This window comes from Pavona decussata, unplaced genomic scaffold (genome assembly GCF_977016875.1).
Source record: "Pavona decussata unplaced genomic scaffold, jaPavDecu1.1 SCAFFOLD_330, whole genome shotgun sequence".
Classification (NCBI taxonomy): domain Eukaryota; kingdom Metazoa; phylum Cnidaria; class Anthozoa; order Scleractinia; family Agariciidae; genus Pavona; species Pavona decussata.
The window spans coordinates 1840001-1867407 of record NW_028145718.1 but is presented as its reverse complement, the minus strand read 5'-3'; the positions used below and the strand labels follow the sequence as shown (position 1 = coordinate 1867407).

The 27407-nt window shown below is 40.3% G+C and overlaps 3 protein-coding genes across 4 annotated transcripts in view; 2 read left to right on the top strand and 1 right to left on the bottom strand.

The window, feature by feature from the left end:
- The first annotated feature begins 12677 nt into the window (after positions 1-12677).
- The window catches only part of LOC146453536 (uncharacterized), a 15474-nt gene continuing 744 nt past the window's right edge, over positions 12678-27407 (top strand). The window contains exons 1-3 of one of the 2 annotated variants that reach the window (XM_085096505.1): positions 12678-13355; positions 24777-25429; positions 26337-27407. The exon at positions 26337-27407 is cut by the window's right edge and continues 744 nt beyond it. In XM_085096505.1, coding sequence (XP_084952631.1) covers positions 26349-26708 — 360 coding nt within the window. In that variant the 5' untranslated portion in view covers positions 12678-13355; positions 24777-25429; positions 26337-26348 and the 3' untranslated portion in view covers positions 26709-27407. Of the gene's footprint in view, positions 13356-22158; positions 22484-24776; positions 25430-26336 lie in introns of those variants that run through there. The other variant, XM_085096506.1, reaches the window with a different exon arrangement.
- LOC146453538 (uncharacterized) lies at positions 15470-19699 on the bottom strand. Its single transcript, XM_085096590.1, has one exon. The coding sequence runs from the start codon at positions 19697-19699 to the stop codon at positions 15470-15472; it is 4230 nt and encodes a 1409-aa protein (XP_084952716.1).
- Positions 23479-25271, top strand: LOC146453537 (uncharacterized). Its single transcript, XM_085096589.1, has 2 exons — positions 23479-23538; positions 24777-25271. Exons 1-2 carry the CDS (start codon positions 23479-23481, stop codon positions 25269-25271), a joined length of 555 nt encoding a protein of 184 aa, XP_084952715.1.

The window sequence follows — 27407 nt, the reverse complement described above, 5'->3', positions numbered from 1 at the left end:
TATCCTTGAATTTGCAAGAAAGGATTGATATTCTGCTTTGCATCATAAATCACTTCAGAATGATCCGTAGAAATGAAATGAACAAGAAACGGTGCTTTTAAGAGTTGTATTTTTTGGCTAGAAATCATGTCCTTAATGACTGCCATAGAACAAAGGCTAACAGGTCTCTTAGATACAACATATCCTGAAATGACAGGCTAAGTTCGGGCTTCAAGGGCCTCTGTTAACATCAGTTACATTGCTTGACAAAAAAGAAATGTGATTTAGACAAGCAGGGCTATAATATATGCACCATATTTTCATTTGATCAAGCTCATTGGACTCATTTGACTTATACCATTGAGCTTTCTGAGCTGATTTTCAAAAAGGTGGCTACAGAAATTGAGCACATTTTGAGACTTTCTAAGCTGAAGGAATATGCTAGTCATTAACAATACTCCAGTTACGGTTTATCACAATAAAGTAAGGTCAGGAAATACTATGAAAGAGAAAAGAGTTTTCTTTGGAATTAGACGTGACATTGACACCCGAGTGAAATGAGACATGACCTGTGATCCGACTAAACAAGTGTGACACTTGGTAATTATTAACGGCGCCAACGCATCTTAAATCTCAACCAAAACCCGGTCTTTAAGCGCTCAAGACTAGCCTTCCACAAAAGAATCGGCTTAATCGGGGCAAACCAGCGTTTTAAATTGATTTTCCGTGTTAATTATAAGTTCAAGACGTAATGAGAATCACGCCGAACGAACATCTGGAAATTATTTATGACATTGAGTCCGGAAATCCGACCAAAATCGCACTTCTCGACTAATCGATGACTAGCCTAACAACGCTACAGTTATAACGGCGAAAAATAATAGAATAGCTTTTCAAACTCACGCTTCTTGAAGAGAAAATCCTTGCCCATTCTTGCTAGTGTTTTCCATATCAGCTTATATCCCGGATGTTGAAATCAACATTTGAAAAGGGAAGGGTTAGCGCCCTTTTCCACCACAAAAATATATTAAGTCTTTGGCTGGGTAAACAATTCGCGAAAATTTCACGTTGCCCGAAAAGAACTCATCCCTAAGACCTACTTTTTAAAGCCAAAGACTGTCACCTCCTCAAGCAAAGCCCACAATATACAAGCCTTTAATAGTCCAAGCCCGAGTAACTGAAAATTACTCGTTTAGCTTAAAAGAGGACTATTGGTAGCAAGCATATTAGTACGAGGCAGAAACTGCACTCGTAAGACTTCTCCCCTCACTAGACTTAATGATGTCCTCAGGAAAACTTTGCTTCAGGAAGCCAAACGAAACGCTAGGTCTAATGACTTAGTTCTGATCTCAGAGCGCGCGCCGAATTCAAAGCCAAATCGTTGCGCGGTTAGAAGACGTTTGAGAGAGAGTGGGGCTAGGTTAGCAAATCAGGGAGGGAGGGGGGGGGGGGTAGTAGAAAAATATTTTGGTTTTATAAATATTTGCTAATGACCATTGTAATCTATTAAGTTACTGATGTGAAATTCAATAAGAAACGCTAAAAAAAAAAAAAATAAATAAATAAATAAATAAATAAATAAATATCTTAAGAAAAGGTAACAAAAACGTCAATTTCTGTAGCCACCTTCTGGAAAATCAGCTCAGAAAGCACAAGGGTATATCCTTGAATTTGCAAGAAAGGATTGATATTCTGCTTTGCATCATAAATCACTTCAGAATGATCCGTAGAAATGAAATGAACAAGAAACGGTGCTTTTAAGAGTTGTATTTTTTGGCTAGAAATCATGTCCTTAATGACTGCCATAGAACAAAGGCTAACAGGTCTCTTAGATACAACATATCCTGAAATGACAGGCTAAGTTCGGGCTTCAAGGGCCTCTGTTAACATCAGTTACATTGCTTGACAAAAAAGAAATGTGATTTAGACAAGCAGGGCTATAATATATGCACCATATTTTCATTTGATCAAGCTCATTGGACTCATTTGACTTATACCATTGAGCTTTCTGAGCTGATTTTCAAAAAGGTGGCTACAGAAATTGAGCACATTTTGAGACTTTCTAAGCTGAAGGAATATGCTAGTCATTAACAATACTCCAGTTACGGTTTATCACAATAAAGTAAGGTCAGGAAATACTATGAAAGAGAAAAGAGGGGCTTTTCTTTGGAATTAGACGTGACATTGACACCCGAGTGAAATGAGACATGACCTGTGATCCGACTAAACAAGTGTGACACTTGGTAATTATTAACGGCGCCAACGCATCTTAAATCTCAACCAAAACCCGGTCTTTAAGCGCTCAAGACTAGCCTTCCACAAAAGAATCGGCTTAATCGGGGCAAACCAGCGTTTTAAATTGATTTTCCGTGTTAATTATAAGTTCAAGACGTAATGAGAATCACGCCGAACGAACATCTGGAAATTATTTATGACATTGAGTCCGGAAATCCGACCAAAATCGCACTTCTCGACTAATCGATGACTAGCCTAACAACGCTACAGTTATAACGGCGAAAAATAATAGAATAGCTTTTCAAACTCACGCTTCTTGAAGAGAAAATCCTTGCCCATTCTTGCTAGTGTTTTCCATATCAGCTTATATCCCGGATGTTGAAATCAACATTTGAAAAGGGAAGGGTTAGCGCCCTTTTCCACCACAAAAATATATTAAGTCTTTGGCTGGGTAAACAATTCGCGAAAATTTCACGTTGCCCGAAAAGAACTCATCCCTAAGACCTACTTTTTAAAGCCAAAGACTGTCACCTCCTCAAGCAAAGCCCACAATATACAAGCCTTTAATAGTCCAAGCCCGAGTAACTGAAAATTACTCGTTTAGCTTAAAAGAGGACTATTGGTAGCAAGCATATTAGTACGAGGCAGAAACTGCACTCGTAAGACTTCTCCCCTCACTAGACTTAATGATGTCCTCAGAAAAACTTTGCTTCAGGAAGCCAAACGAAACGCTAGGTCTAATGACTTAGTTCTGATCTCAGAGCGCGCGCCGAATTCAAAGCCAAATCGTTGCGCGGTTAGAAGACGTTTGAGAGAGAGTGGGGCTAGGTTAGCAAATCAGGGAGGGAGGGGGGGGGGGTAGTAGAAAAATATTTTGGTTTTATAAATATTTGCTAATGACCATTGTAATCTATTAAGTTACTGATGTGAAATTCAATAAGAAACGCTAAAAAAAAATAAATAAATAAATAAATAAATAAATAAATAAATATCTTAAGAAAAGGTAACAAAAACGTCAATTTCTGTAGCCACCTTCTGGAAAATCAGCTCAGATATATATATATATATATATATATATAGATACTTGTAGTCTGGGTAGAATGTGTTTCGTAGAGCGCTCAATTCGTTTGATTGAAGACCAATGTTAATTCTTGACAGAAGTTCAGGCTTCAGGTGTTTTCATCGTTTATTGCGACAATACTGTTTCGTATGGTTCGAAGTTATCGGACCACACTCATCAGGCAATTTTTAACGACTGACTTTCCAAATAACAGGCTGGTAGTAAAATATAGGTGGTTACTATAGAGATGCGTTATATTCAGTAGAGTATCTAGGTAACAGATGCATCGTGCCTTAGTTGCGTTACTCTAAAGTTCTGCAGTACATATCTCTTTCTGTGGCGGCACGAACTCGCTAGCTCGTTTCGGCTGTTCAGGCTACATAGCTCTTTTTTACAGATGATTATGAATTTTTCAAAAAGACAAAGAATGTAATCTTTCTTTCGATTGAAGACCACAAACTTAGAAAAATCTTCAATCGCAATACTATCAAGATTAGTTACAGTTGCATGGATAACACTAAACAAATCATCGACAGCCACAACAAGCGTATTTTGAATTTATCCAAACACACCGATGAAACCGCAGATAACACTGTTGACAGCAAATCATGCAATTGCCGGCAAAAGAACACATGCCCACTAAACGGAAACTGTCTCCAATCATCAGTTATCTACCAAGCAACCGTCACACGCAAAGACAACAACACTTCTGAAACATACATCGGGCTCACAGAAAACGATTTCAAGACAAGATACAGAAACCACTCTGCATCATTCCGTCACGCAAAACACAGAAACTCAACTGAACTCAGTAAACACATCTGGACACTTAAAGACCGCGACATTGACCACTCTATCTCATGGCGTATCATTTCATCTAGCTCACCTTACAACAGCTCAAGTAAAAGATGTAATCTCTGCCTCAAAGAGAAATTTTTAATTATCTGTCGACCGGATCTGTCATCACTGAACAAACGTAACGAACTAGCATCTTCTTGTCGCCACAGAAAGAAAGCGTTACTACGTAACAACTAAGCATTGCAACATTTAAATTTTAAATTTTAAATTTTAAATTTTAAATTTTCCGCAACGGTAATTATGTAAATTTTTTTTTAGTATATAAACGATGGTTATGTATATTCTTGTCATTAAAATCCCCTGAAGAGTGAGAGATCACGAAACAGGCTTGTCGGGATGAAAGTGTAGTTTTTTTTCCTTTATTTTCGATATATATATAAAAGTAGCTGGACTACTCAATTTGAGGACATATGGAGTTTAATAGAAACTTGTTTCGTAGATCAACGCGAAGTTGATCCACTCCTCAGTTAATCTCCATACACACTGAAGTATCGTTAAAGGCTACATCAGCAATATGAACGCGTGACATTTGACCGTTAAAGCGAATGTTTACAGATTTAAAAGATGCGCGAGCGCGCGCGTTTGTTAACTATTGTATCTAAGAATGTATTTTCTTCGGTGCCTGCAGGTAGACAAGAGTTCATTACGCTTGTTTAAGGTTGCCATTTCGGGCTTACATATTATAAAGAATTTCTCTGCGATGCAGAGATTGCATCGCTTTGAAATGTTAGTGTAGGCTCTGGCCTTTTCAATAATTTTCCATGTGATGGTAAACTCTTTCTTCTTTTCTTTTAACTGCCACATGTATTTACTTAACTCGGTGTCGTTCTTCTTTTTCTCGTTTGTAAAAGACTGCTGGTGGTTTCTCCATCGGGTTTTAAATTCCGTGGCAGCTAGTCCTACGTACGTCTCGATGGTGTCACTAGTGGCAACCTTTGCTTGATACACGATTTCTTTTACCAAGCATACGCCTTTTAATGGGCAGTTAGCTTTGTTCCTACAGTTGCACGATTTGGGGACTTGGTTTTGTTGAGGCTGGTCGGCTTTCTTCAAGATATTTTTGTTGTGTCCGTCTATTATTTGTTTTAAGTTTGGCATGCAGTGGAAGAACACGTCCTCTGTGTTAGCATGGTACAAGAACTTACCGAATAAGCGTACCTCGGCATTTATCAGTTTCGATGTTGTTGAATTCTACCCCTCGATATCCGAATTACTGCTCAAGCGCGCACTAGACTTCGCATTCAATTACGTTCCCATCTCACCCGATGACCGTCATACAATTATACAGGCCAAAAAATCACTCCTTTTCAGCAACGGAAACTCATGGCAGAAGAGAAATTCAAACACACTCTTCGACGTCACCATGGGAAGCTACGATGGAGCGGAGACGTGCGAATTAGTCGGTTGTTACCTCCTCTCCCAACTCAAGCAAATCCCTGGCATTGATATCGGCCTTTACCGCGACGACGGACTCGCTATACTCAAACAGACCCCACGGGAAATAGAGAATGTGAAGAAAGAAATATGCAAAATATTCGCCAAAAACGAACTAAGAACTACTATTGAAGCGAACAAGAAAATCGTCAACTTCCTCGACGTGACCCTCGATTTGAACACTGAAAAGTTTAAGCCATATTCAAAACCAGCAAACACCCTACTCTATGTACACAGCAAGTCTAACCACCCGCCGAATATAATCAGAAATATCCCGGAATCAATAAATAGAAGGCTGTCCGAAATCTCGTATGATGAAGATGTATTCAAAGAAGCAGCACCCCCATATCAGGAAGCATTACTAAAGAGCGGTTATTCCTACCACCTTAAGTACCAACAGGCACCGCAAAGAAAACCAGATCGAAGGAGTAGACGTCGAAATATCATATGGTTTAACCCACCGTAGAACAAGAACGTGAAAACCAACATAGGAAGAGCGTTTATTAGCCTGATCGACAGGTGCTTTCCAGCCAATCACAAATTAAGGAAGATGTTTAATAGAAACACCATCAAATTAAGCTACAGCTGCATGCTAAACTTAAAACAAATAATAGACGGACACAACAAAAATATCTTGAAGAAAGCCGACCAGCCTCAACAAAACCAAGTCCCCAAATCGTGCAACTGTAGGAACAAAGCTAACTGCCCATTAAAAGGCGAATGCTTGGTAAAAGAAATCGTGTATCAAGCAAAGGTTGCCACTAGTGACACCATCGAGACGTACGTAGGACTAGCTGCCACGGAATTTAAAACCCGATGGAGAAACCACCAGCAGTCTTTTACAAACGAGAAAAAGAAGAACGACACCGAGTTAAGTAAATACATGTGGCAGTTAAAAGAAAAGAAGAAAGAGTTTACCATCACATGGAAAATTATTGAAAAGGCCAGAGCCTACACTAACATTTCAAAGCGATGCAATCTCTGCATCGCAGAGAAATTCTTTATAATATGTAAGCCCGAAATGGCAACCTTAAACAAGCGTAATGAACTCTTGTCTACCTGCAGGCACCGAAGAAAATACATTCTTAGATACAATAGTTAACAAACGCGCGCGCTCGCGCATCTTTTAAATCTGTAAACATTCGCTTTAACGGTCAAATGTCACGCGTTCATATTGCTGATGTAGCCTTTAACGATACTTCAGTGTGTATGGAGATTAACTGAGGAGTGGATCAACTTCGCGTTGATCTACGAAACAAGTTTCTATTAAACTCCATATGTCCTCAAATTGAGTAGTCCAGCTACTTTTATAACCGCTCCTTTCCTGTAGAGCACTCTATTGGCTTCACCGGTGATCAACGCCTGAATTATATATATATATATATATATATATATATATATAGTTTACATGGGACTGGTCAAAACAGAACATTCACTATCTTGATGTACAAGTTATAAACAACAATGGTGTTCTTGAAACTGATTTGTATACTAAGTCAACTGATAAGCATCAGTACTTGTTCCATACTTCATGTCATCCTAAAGGGGTTAAACAAAGTATCCCATATGCACAGGCTCTTAGGCTCAGACGTATTTGTTCTACTTCTACTGCGTTTGAGCATAGGGCGGCTGATCTTAGAAAGTATTTAGTTTCCAGAGGTTATCAAGATTATTTTGTTCGGGACCAAATACATAGGGCTCGGGTAATAGACCGGGGAGAGCTACTTGCACCCAGGCCACGAACAGCTAACAAACGATTACCGTTTGTAGTTACGTATCATCCATGTCTTCCTAATATAGGGGGAATTCTAAGAGAGTTACATCCGCTTTTACACCTCTCCAGTAGGTGTAAGCAGGCCATTAAAGATTTGCCCCTGATGGCGTTTCGTCGTCCTAAGAGTTTGGGGGACTATCTGGTTCGCGCTAAATTACGACCTCTAGATAGGGGATCTGCGGGTATGCGAGGAACTCATAACTGTGCCAGTAACAGATGTGATGTTTGTAATTATCTTATTGTAGGTGATAGTTTCTCTAGCCATGTTACTAGTACAAGCTATACTATAAATCATAGTTTGGATTGCAATTCCAGGAATGTTGTTTATTTAATCAGTTGCAAGGTTTGTGGTGTCCAATATGTTGGCTCCACCACCACTAAGTTTAGGTTGAGGTTCAACAACCACAAGAGCCGTTTAAGAGCCCATTCCAAGATGTCTGCTGCCAATAAGGAGAGCGATGACCTTGTTTATAGACATTTTTATGGTCCTGGACATCACGGACTGCAGGATGTTAGCATCCAACTAATAGACAAGGTTAATGCAAGAGAAGATCTACTTGCAAAGGAGGGGCAGTGGGCATATCGGTTACGATCCTTGAAGCCGGATGGGCTCAATGAAAGCGATTTCTTTTTTAGCCAAAATAAGGGGGAACGTATCCGAAATTAGATTTCTGTTTTTTCTATCGAATTACTTATTATATATTCTAGTGGGTAATTTGTATGTAATTTTTCCCTTATTTTAGCATTTATTTGTCCTAGTCACTCATATACTCTCTGTGCGCGTGCTAGTGTTAGGCACGCGCTTGTTTTATATTTTGGCACGCGCGTTTGTTATGTTTATGTTTGAATTGTTACCGTTAATTTCGGTTATAGTTGTAGCGCGCATTTTCGTATTTCGGTGGCTACGTATAGATTTGTGTGTAACGGTTTTTCTTCATTCACCCTGAAGAAGACCGACAAGTCGGTCGAAATATAGGTGTTCCTTTAAAAAGTGTCTTGTCTTCATTTGTGTTTGATATATAATTTCATGAAGAAAACATCTACACGCATTGGATGCTTGTGAAAGAATAAATATATATATATATATATATACCTGAATTTTTGAAAACATAGCCCCCAGAAATTGGCACATTTTGAGACCTTCTAGGCTGAAGGAATGTGCTAGTCCTTAACAAGACTTCAATTAGGGTTTATCACAAGATTTTAAGCAAAGAATAGTATGGGAGGCAAAAACGAAAGAGGCTTTTCTTTGGAATTAGACATGACACTATGTAAAAACATCTGCATGAAATGAAATTAACATGACCTGTGAACGTCCTACAAAATGTTTCACAATTTAGCAATGATTAACCGCGCCTACGGATCTAAAATCTCGCCTAAAACCCGGTCTTTTAGCGCTCAAATCGAGCTTTCTTCAACAGGATCGGCTTCTTGAGAGAAAGACAGCGTTTCTAATTGATTTTTTATGTTCATACTAGATTCATGCTGCACGCGAACTAGAATCACGGCGACCGAACATCTGCAGGAAAATATTTATGAAACTCGAGAGCGGAAATACCACCCAAAATCGCACTTCTCGACTAATCGATCACTAGCCTAACGACGCTACAGTTATAAGGGTGAAAAATAATCGAATAGCTTTTCAAACTCACGCTTTTTGAAGAGAAAATCCTTGCCCATTCTTGCTAGTGTTTTCCATACTAACTGAAGTCCCGGATGTTGAAATCAACATTTGAAAAGGGAAGGGTTAGCGCCCTTTTCTATCACAAAAATATACTAAGTCTTCGGCTGGGTAACAAATTCGCGGAAATTCAACGTTGGCCGAAAAGAAATCATCCCTAAGACCTACTTTTTAAAGTCAAAGACTGTCACCTCCTCAAGCAAAGCACACAACATACTATCCTTTATAGTTCACGCCCGAGTAACTGAAAGTTACCCGTTTAGCTCAAAAGAACTAAATAGGGAGCATATTAGACGAGGCAGGACGCTGCACTCGTAAGACTTTTTCCCTCATTAGACTTAATGATGTCCACAGGAAAACTTTGCTTCAGGAAGCCAAACGAAACGCTAGGTCTAATGACTTAGTTCTGATCTCAGGGCGCGCGCCGAATTCAAAGGCAAATCGTTGCGCGGTTAAAAGACGTTTGAGAGAGAGTGGGGCTAGGTTAGCAAAACAGGGAGGGAGGGAGGGAGGGAGGGGGGAGGGGAGAAAAATATTTTGATTTTATAAATATCTGCTAATGACCCTTTATATTTTTTTCTTATTGACTTAGAATAAAAAAAAACAATGCAAAAAAATAAATATATATAAATAAATAAATAAGTAAAATCTTACAAGAGAATGAAACTAACATAAGGCAATATTTCTGGAGCCATGTTTTCAAAAATGCAGGTATATATTACAAGGGTATAATCCAACTGAGCTCAAAGAAGTTGAAAACACAAGGACACTTTTATAGCCCTGCTTGTCTGAATCACAGTTGTTTTTCAAGCAATAAATCTGACGTTACTAGACGGACTGAAAGCCTGAACTAAGCCAGTTATTTTAGGATGTGATGAATGAAAGTCAATTGCTAGGGTTTTGTTTGAAGGCCCTCATTAAGAACACGATTTCTTGCTTAAAAATTCACATTATGAAGGCAATGTCTCTTGTGCATTTGATTGCTACAGTCTATTGCGACATGATTAATCACGCAGACGAGAATATCAACCCGTTCTTTGCAATTATCACAAGAGAATAGTCCAAATGAGCTTAAAGGAGTTGAAAATATGGGGCAACTGTTATAGCCCTGCTTGTCTAAATCCCAGTTGTTTTTCAAGGAATGAAACTAACGTTACTAGACGGCTGAAAGCCTGAACTAAGCCATTTTGTTTTCAGGATATGATGAATGAAAGGAACTTGCTAGCGATTCGCTTTAAGGCACTCATTAAGAACACGATTTCTTTCCTAAAAATGCACTGTCTCAAGTGTATTTAAATGCTACAGTTTATTTTGAGATGATTAATATCACATAAAGGAGCGAGAATATCAACCCGTTCTGTACAATTCGACTGATACACTTGTAATAATTATTACAAGAGAATGGTCCAAATGAGCTTAAAGGAGTTGAAAATATTTGGGCAACTGTTATAGCCCTGCTTGTCTAAATCCCAGTTGTTTTTCAAGGAATGAAACTAACGTTACTAGACGGCTGAAAGCCTGAACTAAGCCATTTTGTTTTCAGGATATGATGAATGAAAGGAACTTGCTATCGATTCGTTTTAAGGCACTCATTAAGAACACGATTTCTTTCCTAAAAATGCACTGTCTCAAGTGTATTTGAACGCTACAGTTTATTTTGAGATAATTAATATCACATAAAGGAGAATATCAACCCGGTCTGTACAATTCGGCTGATACACTTGTAATAATATATTCCAACTTAACTCCCTCATCTCTCAAGACTGTACCAGAGACTGTACAAAGCTTGCGGGAAACGGAAGCGGCCATTGTAACCAGCAATTTGATTTGATATCATCAGACAATGACTCGATGGTGATTGGCTAGGATGCTTGGGGAGTAAAACAATAGTAAAGGAATGTGGCGTTTGGGTGAGCAGGCGTTTGTGGGGAGGAAGTAATACGAGTCTCCTAAAAACGACTGCGTGGGAGGCTATTACTCACCCAGCTCACCACATGTTTGTTTTCAACTGACATTTCACCTGTTTGTTCGTCGCTCTCGGGTTTCAAATTTGCTTATTAGTCGCCTGCTTTCTCGACATATGTAGTTTGACAACATATTCAACGAATACAAAAAAATTAGTGTTCTTCAAAATTCTCGTTTGTTTTTCTAAAAGAAGTAAGCCATCCCACTTCCCGTCGAAAAAACGCGGGTTGCCGCACAGGTTAAGTGTGACATTTCACAATGGCTTACCTAGAGGGTCGGAAGGACGTACGGACGGACGTATGTACGCCGACGTGGGGGGGGGGGGGGGGGGACTGACAGTGACGTCATAACCAATTTTTTTCGCATACATGGGCTTACCAAAATCTTTTATCATACCATATGATTTACGAAACCCTAGGCGCACATGAAGCCAACAGTCCTTAAAATCACTTCTAGAAACAATAAACATTAAAGAATTTGTGTGTTTTCTCTTCAGGCTACGGTTTGAAGTGTTATCATTGTGTTAGCGCTCTGGGCTGGGATGGCTGTGAATTTAAGAAGAAAGAGGTTAACTGTACTGCCGGGCTCGATCGCTGTGTAAAAGTTTACTCTGACGTAAGGAAATATGGCGCAACGGTGAAAAGCTATGAAAAAGGCTGTATAACCAAAGCATGGTGCCTCGAAAAGATCCCGGTTTGCAAAGAAGAGGGCGAATGTGAAGCCTATTGCTGCACAGGGGATCTCTGCAATGGTGCTGCAGTACAGATGGTCAGAGCTATAATCTTGATCGCATGCGCTTTGGTGGCTGCGTTGATTCTGTGAAGAGAGTTCTCCTTAAAACACGTTGTCGTTTCAGTAATGAGTCATTTAAGGACATTTTTGTGTGAAACCTAAGTAAAGAATGTTAATTAACTAAACAGTAAAAAGTCAAGATACATCTTTTTAGTTCAGTGAACAGTTTATGAACGATTGTTCTTTTGTAATGTATTTCATTGTAGCTTAAATAAATGTTTTCAAAATAGGTTTATCATCGTCTCCATGCTTATTTTACCCTGTTTTAATTTACTTTTATGCATGATCATAGTTAATTGAGGGACTGCTTATGAAATTTTGTCATGAAAACAATGGTGCTGCAATTTATGTTGGAAGGGCCATAACAGTGCACAATCCTCTGTTTGAATGTTCAAACTACAGTTGAATATCTTAACATGAACGTTTCTATTGGCCAGTTGCTCCAACACATTTCAAAATCTATTGTAGTCTGTGCACTGTCAAGGCCAAAAATGCTTACAAAAATATATAACAAAGAAATTTGTCACGCTTCGTAACCATTGCCTTTTATTAACTATGGCATGATTTGTTTTTTTTTTTTGTTTTTGTTTTTTTTTTTTCACTGCATTTTTACAGTCAACCTACTTCACGCTTGACCAGTATTTCCGAGAATGGAGTGAACATTCGAATTCCTCTTTTCTTGCATTTGAAGGGGATCCTAAACATAATACCGGAAGTCTTTCCCAGTACTCGGGAAATGAAGAATGAATTTGCAGCTTTGTACCGTCAATCTGAGATCAAACCACGCAACATTACTAAACCCTACTTATCAATGGCATCAATGGTTTTTCAACATTGACAATGGACTTGTCACCGCTGTTGTCTGACTTGACTTAGACAAAAGGCTTTTGATACAATTGATTACAATATTTTATTCGAAAAGCTGCGTTCTGTTGGTACAGATGATATTTCCATGTTATGCTTTACATCATACTTACTGGACATCATATTTACTGGTAAGTAACAGTGACGGAATCAGTAGGTTTCTCTCGGATGCAAAACATATTTCTTGTGGTGTCCACATGGATCAGTCGTAGGGTCCTTGCTCTCCTCGTTTACATAAATTAACTTCCATTTTTTAACAGTTCGAAAGCTCCTATGATTGCCTATGACACATATTTAACAATGATTATTGATTCGCAAAATAAGATTAATAGTGCACTGGAAGGATTAGAATTGGGAAATGGTTCAGTCTATGTTTTTATTAGTTTGTACAAAGCTGCACGACTAACGTTTCCTCTCAAAATAAAAATGGGTATTGATCCGATACAGCAAATCAAGGCCAGCAAATCTCTAGGTATATAAATTGTTGAGAATCTGTCCTAGTCGATCCACATTGACCACCTAGCGGAACTTTCAAATGGGAAAGTGCCCTCATGTTGTCACTCCTCGTATATGAAAGGAGGCTTTACTTTCCCTTTACGTTTACGCCTTGTGTCGCGTCTTACACAGTTCTAATCATGCAGTTCTAAGCATTTCGCCCACAGCTTAACCTTTATTATTTGTTAAATTTGCAGATACCTTCAACCAACATTAAGGCAAGTATAAATATTTATTTATAAGCTCTTTTTCAGCCTAAAATCCACGAAATAATAAAGGGCAAGATGAAAGAACCTGATATATATTGCATCACGCCTTCCAAGTTATACCAGACCTTAACACTGTAAATTTCATAAGGAAATAATAATAATAATAATAATAATAATAATAATAATAATAATAATAATAATAATAATAATAAACATATTTATACAGGATGGCCATTTTGGTTATAAAAACTGCTATTAACATGGGTCCTGCGTTAAAAAAAAACCAAACAAACAAAACAAAAAACTAGGTCTAAAAAGCTATATAAGAAATCGTGAAACGAGAAATCATCCATATGAAAAGAGATAAAAGGACTAAAACTAGAGTTCACATACCATTATTAACAATATCTGCCCCTTTATAAAAAAAAACCGCTCTTTTAGTCGATTCCAATTTAACCCTATCAATAACTAGTTTGTTCCTATTCCTAATATCATAATCTAACAATTAACAATTTATTATGAGGAAAGACAAATTACAATATTACATACCCACAATTAGCAAGGGCTATTCGAGGTGGGTAGCATTTACAGTTGTTTGCACGCTCCAATTTAAAGGAACAGAAAATTAACAGCACAAAAATAGAAATGGTTCATTAACCAAACAGAAAGGGAATTAAATAAGAAAATAAATGAATAAATAAAACACCTAAATGACTAATTATTATTTAGAGAGTTAAAAGCAAGCTAACCAAGTAGTGGCATAAGATTGATACGAGTTACAGCGTTTATATCAACATACACCTCCTCAGTCTCCAGAACCTTTAAAGCAATTCATGTAGTCTACGCTTGAAAAGTGTTTTACGTAACTTTCGTAGTTGAGGAGGAATTTTATTCCAAATTCTCGTTCCAATTCCAGAAAAGGACAGCAGCTGTTGGTTGAGTCTTAAAAGTTGGACATGAAAATTACCCGACTCTGAAAATCTAGTGTAGTGAGAATGGATCTAGTCAGAACGAGTGAACAGTTCAGAGATTTTTAGATGAGCACAATGGCTAAAAATATCATGCATTAGAGTAGCAATATGTTTAAAATAGATTATATTTAGAGGCAAAAGACTGGAACTGACAAACAGAGGGATGGCATGATTTTTACTATCAGAAAAGTATATCAGACGAAGGGCTCGTTTTTGAAGCAGAAGAATTTTGTTTAGATGAGAAGCGGCAGCTTGTCCCCAGGCAGCTAATCCATAAGAGATGTAAGGTTCAATTAAGGAACGATAGATTCTTTTAAAAAAGGGTACTTGTAGGCAGAAAATGCCTAAGCCTCGAAATAATCCCAACACCTTTACATCAGTACATCAGACGAAGGGCTCGTTTTGCAGCAGAAGAATTTTGTTTAATTTAGATGAGAAGCGACAGCTTGTCCCCAGGCAGCTAATCCATAATCATGAATATCATGTCGTTTAAGTTGAAAATAATTGGAAAAATAACTTGGGGCCGTTCCCTTGCGGCTCTTTTCAACCAGTTTAACAATGTGGTTTTCTCTTCTTCTGGTAAGAGTGTCCCAACCAAGGCTTGTAACCATCTGTTCGGTGCACAAATGGGCAGTATCCAAGACTATTCTACCACCTCGTCTTTGTAAACTTTCCAGACCTTCTTCATTCCCTTTACCACATCTATGGAAAACAGCACCACAATAATCCAAAATTGGAAGAATCATCAATTTAAACAGTCTATTCGCTGATCAGTTTGTAGGTGCACAGATGAATTTTACGATGTTTAATACACAGATAAGAAACGCGTACAAGTCGGTAACTTTCGTTGCATTGAATGGACGGTATACGGTATACGATTTCAAAAACTACAAAATAAAAGGAAAATAAACCTATAAACACGGTGTAACTACATAACGACAATAACTGATGACTAAGACAACTTACTTCTGTGTTTGACCGGTGATAAAAACGTCAAAACGGTAGTTACGCTTTAAAAACAAATCCTTGCTTCTGAACACACACGTTTTCGTTTGAGCACATGCTCACTGTCCCTGGCCCTAAAGCCTTATGGGAAAAAGGAAGGCGCGCGCTACTCGCTCTTTGGTTCAGTACTCAGCTCAGCACTTCTTCTCAGCATTCGTCCTCGGCACTCGTTTGATCTTCGTTTGACAGCAGGAGGACAAGCTTGTTAACGGGACGGCGTAGTTCTGAAGTTTGGGTCTTCAACAGGACACTTCGCATTAGTCCCTCTTTGTCTGGTTCCGTCTTGATAACACGGCCCATGGACCACGCGTTTCTTGGTGAATGATCGTCTTTTATGAGAACAACATCGCCAACGGTCAGATTTTGCATTGGTCGGTTCCATTTCCGCCGATCTTGCAGGGTCACAAGGTATTCTCGTTTCCAGCGTGACCAAAACAGGTTGGCGAGGTATTGGACTCTGCGCCAGCGTTTTCTCATGTACACATCGTCTCGTTGGAACTTTCCAGGTGGGGGAAGTATGATGCTCGTCTTCATCGTCAGAAGTTGACTAGGTGATAAAGGGTTGAGATCATCTGGATCGCTGGAAGCAAGTGTTACAGGTCTGGAATTTACAATGGCTTCGACCTCGCAGAGCAGTGTTCTAAACGATTCATCATCCAAACGGGTGCCATGCTCATGTAGTAGGACAGTGAGTACTTTCTTGGTGGTCCGGATCTGACGTTCCCAGACGCCGCCCATGTGGCTTGCCGATGGGGGATTGAAGATCCAATCGGTGCCTTCTTGGCGTAACTTATTCCTGACTTGATCGTTGTCTACTTCCTCGATTGCTTCTCGTAATTCCGTGTTGGCGCCGACAAAATTTGTTCCATTGTCATTTCGGATCTCCCGAACTGGTCCACGGCGGGCAATGAAACGTCTTAGGGCTTGAATGAAAGAGTCCGTTTCGAGTGAATTTGCTGTCTCGATGTGTATCGCTCTGCTTACTAAACAGGTAAACAGACAACCATAGCGTTCAAGTTCCTTGCGTCCTTCTTTGATCAGATATGGGCCGAAGAAGTCGACGCCCGTGAACGTGAACGGTGGGGCTGGTGTTAGGCGATCCTTAGGCAATTCGGCCATCTTTTTCTCGGTTACAGGAGTACGGTTCCGACGACAGGTAACACATTTCGTAATTTGATGGCGGACAGCAGCATTGGCGCCAAGTACCCAGTACTTTTCTCTCAATTTAGCTAGCGTGCGACCACGCCCAGCATGTCCCAGGTGTTCATGGGTTTGTCGAATGATGAGTGTGGTGACATGATTCTTACGAGGTAATATGACACTGTGTTTCGCTTCCTCTGAGAGATCTGCTTGGCCAAGGCGACCGCCGACACAAAGAACGCCTTCCCTGACGAACGGATCTAAACGATACAGGGAACCAATCTTCTTAAACTCCACTTTCTTCTGTTTCTCCCGGCCCCGTGAATCTGGCTCGCCGTCACTATTGGCCCGGTGAAGGATGTCTAGCTCTTTGCTGAATACTTGGGACTGTACAAACTGGATGATGGCAATTTCGGCTTCGTTTAACTCTTGCACTGAGAGAGGCACGTTGCAATGATCCACGTGTTTCGCTTCGGCTTTCCGTTGCTTCCCACTCTCTGGACGTTGCATTGCAACTAGGTCAGTCTGGGTAACTTCTGTCTTCTTCCGATCTTGCCTTCTTCTCAGTAACGTTGCTTTAATGCGTAGAAATACAGCCACTGACAGTTTCAGGCGATACCAGTCTGAATGGTATTTAATTGGCTTGTTTACGCTAGTGGTCGAGTCTTCGGTTACCACTGTTCCGGCAACGACCATCTTCTTAATCTCTGGATCATCCTCAGGGATCTCACCGATGAGAAAAGGCTGTTGTGGCCATTCTGATACTGGTTTCCATAGGAACTCTGGTCCTTTTATCCAGCGCGAATGCTGTAAGGGCGGTGTTTCTTTCATTCCTCTGGGGGCATCATCAGCAGGATTGTTTAGAGTGTCCACATATCTCCCATGGTGAGGACTGGTAAAGTCTCTGATCAACTGGACACGGCTGGAGACAAAGACTTGAAATCTCCTCTGTTCGTTTCCGATGTATCGGAGCACTGTAGTCGAATCCGTATGATAGAAGGTGACATCAGGCTTGGTCTCCAATTCTTCTATCAACATTTGTCCTACGCGGACAGAGACGGTAGCTGCGGTGAGCTCTAATCGGGGAACTGTTACTGTCTTGATTGGTGCGAGACGGGCCTTGCCCATCAAGAAGGAACAATGGATACGGTTTGCATCATCTTGAAGGCGAAGGTAGCCGGAGCATCCATAGCCTACGGTACTAGCATCGGAGAACACGTGAAGCTGCCTTGAAACAATCGGTCCAAAGTCCCGAGGTTTCAGACAACGGTCAACATGAAACAATTCAAGCGTTGGGAGTTCCTTCCGCCACTTGATCCATTGGTTCCGATATTCTTCTGGAATATCATTGTCCCAGCAAAGACTCTTGCTGCGACATAACTCTTGTAAGATCTGTTTAGCTAACAGTGTAAATGGGGCGATAAAGCCTAGAGGATCATAGATCGATGACACGGTTGATAGAATTCCTCGTCTTGTTACCGGTTTGTTGTTAAGGATTATTCGAAAACCAAAACTGTCCGATTGTACGCACCATTGTACCCCGAGGGCACGTTCGATAGGGAGATTGTCACGATGGAGGTCCAGAGCCTTAGTTTCCTTTGACCTCTCTTCTTCTGGAATCTGCTCCAAGACACCACGGCGATTGCACGTAAACTTCGTAAGGTGGAATCCACCCTTCTGACACGCTCTGCTGAGATCCTTGATCAACTTTCCAGCAGTGTTCTCGGTGTCCACGGACCGTAAACAGTCATCGACATAGAAATTCTTTCTCAAAGTGTTAGCAACAATGGTGCCATATTCTTCCTCGTTATCACTAGCAGTCTTCTTCAATGCAAAATTGGCAATGCTCGGTGAGGATACTGCGCCGAAGAGGTGCACCACCATCCTGTATTCCTCCAATGGAGCGTCTAGGTCACCATTCGGCCACCATAAGAAACGGAGGAAGTCGCACTGTTCAGGCGGTACTCTAACCTGATGGAACATAGCCTCCACATCTCCTAAGAAGGCGACGGGGTCTTCACGAAACCTGATTAATACTCCTACCAAGGAACTCGTGAGGTCGGGACCTTGGAGTAACTGGTCATTAAGGGACACTCCATTGAAACTCGCACTGCAATCAAATACTACGCGTATTCTGTCCGGTTTTTTCGGATGATAAATCCCATGGTGGGGAAGATACCATACTTTACCAGGCCTTGCTGCACCTGACTCGTTTGGGACCTTTTGGGCGTAGCCTTTGGCGATAACATCGTTGACAAATTTAGTGTAGTCAGTATGGTACTTTGCATCTCGAAGCATCTTCTTCTTCTGCCAGTTAGCTCTTTTGATTGCTTGTTCTTTGTTGTTGGGCATGGTGATGTCCTGTGCTCGGAAGGGGAGCGGGATCTCATAATGTCCGTTAACGTTCTGGACGCCTTTTTCTGCCATGTCCAAAAACTTCCTGTCTTCTTGTGAGTATCCACGCTCGTCTGGGACTTTGCTTACAGTGTGATCGTTAAAGTCCATTTCAAACATACTCAGCAACGACTTGGGCGCGATGATCTCCTTGTTAAATTCGACTTCCCGCACAGTGATGCGATTCACGTTAATCGTACTGCAACTTTGATCAGTTTCAACTTGCAAGGGGCCACCGACGGTCCAGCCGTGATGGAGGCGGAGGGCAAAAGGGCCGTCACCATGACTGGGTATCACTTCTAATGGTTCCAGGGCAACTGGACAATTGCTACCGATTAATAAACCTATTTCAACGTCGGGCCGATGTGCAGGGATTTTCTGAGCAACCTCTGAAAGATGTTCCCAGCGACTTAGGAGTTCACGTGTATGGCCTGCTGGAATCTCATCACTTGTGAAGGTACGGGGCAACTCAATGGGATTATTGTCATCTAAGTCTGTGACAACAAGGTCAGCTAGAACGGTGGTTTCAACTCGGCTATGACCGTGCATTGTTCCAAGTTGAAGAACTGTCTCAACGCCTTCTTCACCTATCAGTCTCCTAATGTTTTCGGTTACAAAACAGCCACTGCTACCACCGTCATAGAATGCATACGTGGTGACTGACTCAGCGTTGCCTTTCTTCCTTATTTTGATGGGGAGAATAGCATGTAAGACAACAGTTTCCTTGTTGATAGTCGCATTGCACACAGTCTCAGATATATCAACACATCCGTTCTCCACCACAGTGGTGGGCTTGACGTTGGAATTGTCGGTCTCACTGTTTCTTATTTGGTTTGAAATCATCCATGTGGAGTGCCGTGGGGTGTCGTTTTCCACATTTCTGACAGGTTCGTTTTTTCAAACAGTTCCTTGACACGTGATTGGTACCATAACAAGCATAACAGAGCTTCCTGTCTCCGAGGAATGACCTTTTCTCTTCTATTGTCCGCTTTCGGAAGTCATCACAGTCGTCCAAGTCATGAGGCTTGTTACATAATAGACAGCTTCCTGTGTTAGATTCACAACATTTAGTGTTCCTCAATAATACTGATGCAGGAGGTGCGTTAACATTTGTTGCGAAACTGCTGCTCCTCTGATTTGGTAGTTGTATTCTCTTGGTACTATCTCTGATACTACTAGCTTTGTGCTTCTGTTCACTCTTGTTCAGGGCTTGGCTGCCATAAATGGGATCGTTAGCTGATTCAGCGGCTGATTCAACAAATTCTGTGATGTCCTTGAAATCAGCTATCCTTCCTTTCTCCTTTAATTTGACAACTCGGTCACGCCACCTTGACTGTAGGTGAGGCGGAAGCTTCGGGAAATTGTCTGCATGTTAGTGAGGTGATTCAGCTCCGTCATATGAGACACATTCATCATGGCGTTCTTGCATTTCATCAGAAAGAATGAGAACCGTTTTAAAGTTAGAGCATCGTCTCTTTGAATCGGTGACCAGCGGAGGGCTTTGCTCACATAAGCCATTGATACCTTAAATGGATCGCCATACTCTTTCGCAAGCAATCTTCTTGCCTCCTTGTATCCTTTACTAGGGTTCATGTGCAACGTCCCGCTGATAAGTTCCTTTGGTTCACCGTCCAAATGCTGTATTAGGTAATACAGTCTATCCGCTGCGCTTACTGTTTTTGACTCAATTCGTGTAGTAAATGCCATGATGAACGTTTGATATTCGATCGGGTCTCCCTTGAACTTTGACACTTCAGGCTGTGGCAATGTCATTGCTGCGGCTAATTGTTGATGTGTAGCTATCAAGACTTCCTGGAAAGAACGGTCCTGAATCTCCGATGTAGAAGGTGCATTGAGATCTGAGGTGGTACTGTTATCTGGGGGCCGGTACTTCGCAATTGAGCCACTTGGGTGAAACTCAGGAGTGAGCGGATCCAGTTTAGGTACAACTGCTTTCGGTGTGATCGGATCCGGTTTGGGTACAACTGCTTTCGGTGTGATTGAATCCGGTTTGGGTACAGCTGCTTTTGGTGTGATTGGATCCAGTTTAGAAACAGGTGCATTCGGTGTGCTAGTTTTAGGTTGAATTCGTTCAGACAATGTGTTCGTTGCTTCTTTACTTTCTACATTGTCTGGGTTCTCTTCTAGTTCTAAATCAGCATACACCCTTTCTCTTGCTTTTGCCTTAACTATTTCAGTTTCGAGCCTTAGTGCTTCATCCGCTGCACGGAGGGCTTGTTTCCTTTCTAACATTGTTTTCTCAGCCAGCAATTCAGCTACTCATACTTTCTCTTTTTCTCGTGCAGATGTTCTTGATGACTTTGATCGACTAGTGCCCTTTGATGATTTGGATGATACAGATCTCTTGTGTGAAAGATGGTCAAGCTGATCTGTCAAGCGTTGTTCAACGACGCTAATCCATTGAATGACTTGTCTCCTGAATTCCAAGACAGAATTCTCCTTAGCTTCATGCCGAGAGCTTTCAGTAAACTGTTCATCTTCTGAACTTAACTCTTGATAGTGGCGCTCGTATGCCTCTTGGTATTGATTAAACAACGTGTTAAGTAGGATGAGTTCAGATTTCACAAGATGCAAATTATTCTCATCTCCCATTAGATCTGTTAACGTGCTCCTTTTCTTGGAAACAGCTAAAATTGCAGATGTTTGATTCTTCTTGAGAAGCCTGAGATACTCTTCCTCTCCCTTTTCGGTTCGCTTTCGTTCTCGCTTGTCCGGAAGTTCATCCGAATTTTCCGCAGAGCCTACGTTCGCGGTGGACTGGGCCCGACTCAACTCATCGGCCATACTCGATTTGTTTACGAATCCACAAAGCAAGATGTACAGCCACAAATTCGCCTACATTCACGGTCTGTTCCTCCAATATCAGCCAGATAAATCCATAGTACGATGAAACGTAGAATTTTTGAAACGAATGTAGGTGCACAGATGAATTTTACGATGTTTAATACACAGATAAGAAATGCGTACAAGTCGGTAACTTTCGTTGCGTTGAATGGACGGTATACGGTATACGGTTTCAAAAACTACAAAATAAAAGAAAAATAAACCTATAAACACGGTGTAACTACATAACGACAATAACTGATGACTAAGACAACTTACTTCTGTGTTTGTCCGGTGATAAAAACGTCAAAACGGTAGTTACGCTTTAAAAACAAATCCTTGCTTCTGAACACACACGTTTTCGTTTGGGCACATGCTCACTGTCCCTGGCCCTAAAGCCTTATGGGAAAAAGGAACGCGCGCGCTACTCGCGCGACAGAACTGCGCTAACACAGTCACTACTAAGTTACTATGTAAATTAATTGTTAACAACGCCAAGACGTAGCTGTCCAGTAACGTGCCCTGAAGTCACCATCTGTTAAGGGTGGAGTGGGTGCAGCAACACCTTTAACTTAACTAATAACTTAACTAAGTACATACACATAAGAAGCCACAAAAAAGTCTAAAAAATGCCGGACTTAGAGCGAACAGAAACGCTCCGTGATTGCTTTGATATTTGTTGTTTCCTTCTAGTTTTGTCCCCTGCAGCTGGGTTTGTTATCGTGAAGAAGATATTGAAAAATGGAGTAACTAATACGTTGAAGCCAAGAAAGCGCTTACTCGGTACTATATGTGTATATACAATTAAAAGTCGGGCGTGGTAACCTTTGCATTACGAGGCAACCGCCCTTGCAACGACCGGCCTCTTCAGCCAGTCAGTTCTTTCAAGATGTTAAAACATTTGGAACTGAGGCAAAATTAGCAGGATTTGTATTGGGTCATCGGAGCAACAGAGAGTTCTAATTTCTCATCCCCAAATTGCAATAAGATACTGCCTTTTAGCAAGTAGGCATTTTCACCATCCTCTTTTAGAATATTTCTGTAAATCCCACAATTTCGGAAACGTCGTACGTCATTACTTAAGAACTCTATTAGTCTCACCTCTCTGGACACCCAAATGGGATTACCAGAAAATTCTGGACTAACCTGGAACCATAACCTGGCGTGAGTTTCTCAAAACTCCCGAGAACTTTACGGGCCCGAAAACATTTCGGGGCACTTTTCGGGTGTTTTTCTCGGGTCCTGAAAAGTGTTTCTCAGAACAGCTGAAAGTGTTCCGAAATGTCTTCCGATATTTTCGGGAATCTTTTCATGTTACCGGCTACGATAGTGCGATTAGAGCTGAAAATATTATTTTAGAACACGGCTTTATTATTACAACTTTTGATTTTTCTAGCTGAAAACTGTAACTATACTTGTAAAAATAAATTTACATGTGAATGCTCTTCTAAACAGATTTCAACGAAGATACTTCTGAGCTAACTCGTTCACATTGTGAAGACTGTTCGGTTTCTATTTTAATTGATCTTGACCTTTTAAACTGAATAACGGATCACCTATGTTGTTTTGTCAATGTTTATATATATATCTGTCAAACTGTCAAGACTTGTCAGAGTTTCCTTGATACTATTGGCTACTCGTTTGAATGAACTGAAAAACCCCAAAAAATAAAAACAAGTGGGATGTTTTGGTTTTGTTCCTCGGACACCGCATTACTATACTATGAACTCAAACTTTCGTAGAGGAGAAAATTAAGAAATTAGTAGTACTGCAAGAAAATGGCTTATCACATCTGCAGCTTAGCATTGTCCGATGAAAGTTTTCCAGAATCAGACGAGGTTGGGTATCTTTCATGTTTTTTTAGTTGTTGTTTTTGATTTGTTTTACGAAGTTGCTGTACAATCTGTTTGGCGAATACTTTTTCCACATTACCTGAGGGTGAAATGATAAATTAAGGGATACCTAAGTCTAGATTTAAGTCACTGATGATGAATTTCAGTAGCCTGTCAAAAACAGCAAAACCGAAATGAGAATCTTGCCATGCACAAACGGAGAGTGGCAATAACTGTTTGAATGAGGCCTTCGGTTGCGGTTTGTAATAAATTAAAAGCGATCGAGATGTTCTAAGTCAACACAAAAGTTAAGCCAACGTTGTCCACTGTATGAAGACTTATATCCTAAGTGAAAGCTTTCTATTTTATAATAAAATAAGCTTAAGTTCAGCTTTAATAATTCTTAAAGAACGAAATCGAGCGCCATGAATCAGTTACAGTTTTTCGCAATCTCGGAGAGAAAATAGGCCAGTTTCAGTTTAAAAACATTTGACTACATTTGTGGGTTTTGAAGTTGAGCTCCTTCTCAACCGATTTAAGTTAAAAGAGACAGAATTAATTGTCCGCTATACACTTAAAATATAAAATTTAACCACACATATCAAACTCGGCAATATGCGAACCGGTGAGGAAACTATCAAGTTGTCTTGATTTGGTCCATAATCTCTCCAAAATCAAGGTTTTTGAGGACGAATTTCTCTTCTTTTGCCCTGTCGGTCGTCATTCTTTACAAGTTCAACTGGAAATAACAGATTTGCAAGAGTTACTTTCGTAAATTTACTGGAGTCAACAAAATGTTTAAAGTTCTTGCGCCCACTATAAAACGGCGCATGCAAGCTTGTGAGATTTTCGGAAATTTTCTCTAGGTTCTTAGACACTTTTAGACTGAGTCTAGCCCAGTATCTGTCAATTAACTCAAATTTTCGTTTTGGACAACTTTTTCCTTGATAATAGCAACGCAATACAACCATTTAACTGAAACAAGCATTCCCCAAAAACGCATTTTGGAAGCTTTCTAGCACCTGTAAATTATCGGGGGAAAATGACGCGACTTTTCTCGGGCCCGAAAAGTTCGTGCGCTTTGAGAAACACCAAAAATCGTTTTCGGGAGCTTTACAGGGAGATTTTTCGGGCCCGAAAAGTTTTCGGGAGTTTTGAGAAACGCACGCCTGGCATCAGAAATGGACTTTTCCTTGGTTAGGCAGACCCTTACCTGTTGTATTGGACCCATCATTATTTTCTAGCTCCCTAGTGGAAAAGACCTCACTGTAGTCCTCCTCGGAAAAACTGGCAATGGAAAAAGTGCAACAGGGAACAGAATCGTTGGGAGAAATCACTTTCAGTCATCCCCAGATGCTTCATCCGTCACAAAGGAATGCCGGTACGGCAGCAGATCAAGAGAGCGAATTATCAATGTGATAGATACTCCGGGTGTTTTAGACACTACCGCAGTGCAACATATAAAACTAGGGAACATTTTGAAGGGCAAAGTATTTAAAAGTGGCAACCGAGAAACCCAAGACTTAATTTTGAGAGAAGTGTACAAGATTTTTGAAATGGCACCGCAAGGTTTTGATGCAATCGCATTAGTGGTGAAGTATGGAGCCAGATTTACAAACGAAGATGAACAAGCGTTGAAACTTCTTCAGTCGTTTCTGGGGAACGAATCCAAGGAGTACATGATTCTCATTCTCACGTGGGGTGACCAGGACTACATCATGCTGAAGAGAAAGGAGTAAGCCTAGGCGAATGGATTCAAACATGGATATCCAAACTACCAACATGGGTTCGAGAGTTTATTGCTGAGATAAAGGATCGAGTGGTGTTGTTCGACAACTGCCTGATAGAAGACAAGAATCCAGAAGCATTTAAAAAACAGCTGTCCAAGTTTATCGAGGTAAACGTTAATGTATACAAATAATGTGTGATAACGCAACTATCATTCAATTGGTGTGAGGCTTCTGGTCAGAGTATTGCGCTATTGAGTTTAGTAAATTATAGACACTAAATAAAGCGTCATGTCCAGATTGGAAGTGGACATTACCCCATGTGCTTATGAGCCCGAGTATTAACAGATATAGGTGATTGCTAAGGGTGCTGTTTAGGCCTTGTTAGACCTCAAAAAAGAGCTCTTCATGGCTGCTCATTCTTGAGCTCTTCATATGTTTTTGTATATTGATTGGTAATGCCCGATAAAAAAAACATTTTATAGAGGTTCGACTGCAAAACAAGAATTTATATAAAAAAAAATCCATCACCTTTTTTGGCTTGACTGCGATTGATCAAAACGTGTGACGAAAATTATTACAAAGGAAACTGAGACATATCTTATGATGGTAATAATATTCCTTGCGTTATATCAGCAAGTCTTCCCTTTAATTTGCATCAACTTGACGAAAAACATTGTTTGAAATAAGAGCGTTTGCTATTGCCACAGACAAGAGCAATAGCTGGTATTTGTCGAAGACAAAAAGCGGACAAAGCAGAAATGAAATTCGACCCGCGATTTCAGTCAACATTGTACTCCTACAATTGGTAAACGATTTAAAGGAGAATTATTTGAAGGTTACAGAGAAGATATAATTTCACTTGCTTTTTATTATATGCTTTGGTTGGTAGAAATAAGGTGCGGGGAGGGTTCTCCACTTTTAGCCCCTGCGCGGTAAATAGGTTAGTCCTGATTGCTCAGCGAAATATGATAAATTAGTTTCTTTTTATTCCTTTTACCTTTTATAACGAAAGAATTAATATAGTCTCGATAAATTAAATTCAATAAATCCTGGCTTTCTTGTTGTAAATATTAGGTTATCGACACAATGAATGACGGAAAGAGTGCTTTTGTCCACAATTTGACTAAAGCCTCTCGAGAAGTTCTGGACGGGCGAATAAAGAAAGCTTTAGACTCCAGTGGTTTTGAAGTGGATCTTAAACAACTGGAAGAAGAAAAGAAAGATTTTAAATCATGGCTCAGTGAATACCACCTCAGTGAGCAGGATAGAAAAGCATGGGAAGACCATCTCCAGAGTATCAATGACAAAATTGACGCGAAACAAAAAGAGATAGACGCTTTAAAAGCGACAGAAACGAAAGAGCAAGTGAAAGACGCTGAAACGGAGTCTGGGGGAGACACGACAAAGAAAGTCAGTGGTAAAGGTTGGGGCTGTGTACTGATTTGATACTGACGACCGAAATCAATTTTCTCTGGTCTGCCAGGGAGCATTTTTCTTATCATTAACTTTTCATTTCGTTTGTTTTATTACTATCATTTATTAGTATATAACCATGGTAATCATTTCTGATATGGCGGCCAGATGCATGTTAAAGTTGAAGAAAAAAACTAGAAATTCCTGCTCACTAGTTTAGAACATCTGTCAGTATAGTGGTAGAGCAATTTTTTGACTGTCTTGAGTAATAACTTAGACCAATCACAACAAACGTAAACAGCAGAATAAACCAATCACACGGGAAATCACGTGTGACCAAGACACGATTTTAATTTGGCTTCCCATTGGTTGAGAAAATGGCGCGAATTTCGATAGGGCACTCACTAAGAAAAATAAAGCAAAACCAAAGCAAACACGAAACTAATAGGTTATATTCGTATTCTCGGTATTGAACTGGATCAAACTTGCAATGGAGGCTCTTGCTGGGGAATATATTAGAAACTATTTGGACGGATCCCCCAATTAAGCCTCGTGTGCATGCTAGTGTCAGTTCACCATCATCGAGAATACGAATACGGTCTATTTTGACACTCAAATTGAAAAGCGCTCTAACATGAAAGTTTGATTGCCGAATTTCCTTTAAGTTTTGCTTATTTCCTATAAGAATGTACTTGTCTTTGCGCCAGAATTAACGACCATGAGAAACACCAA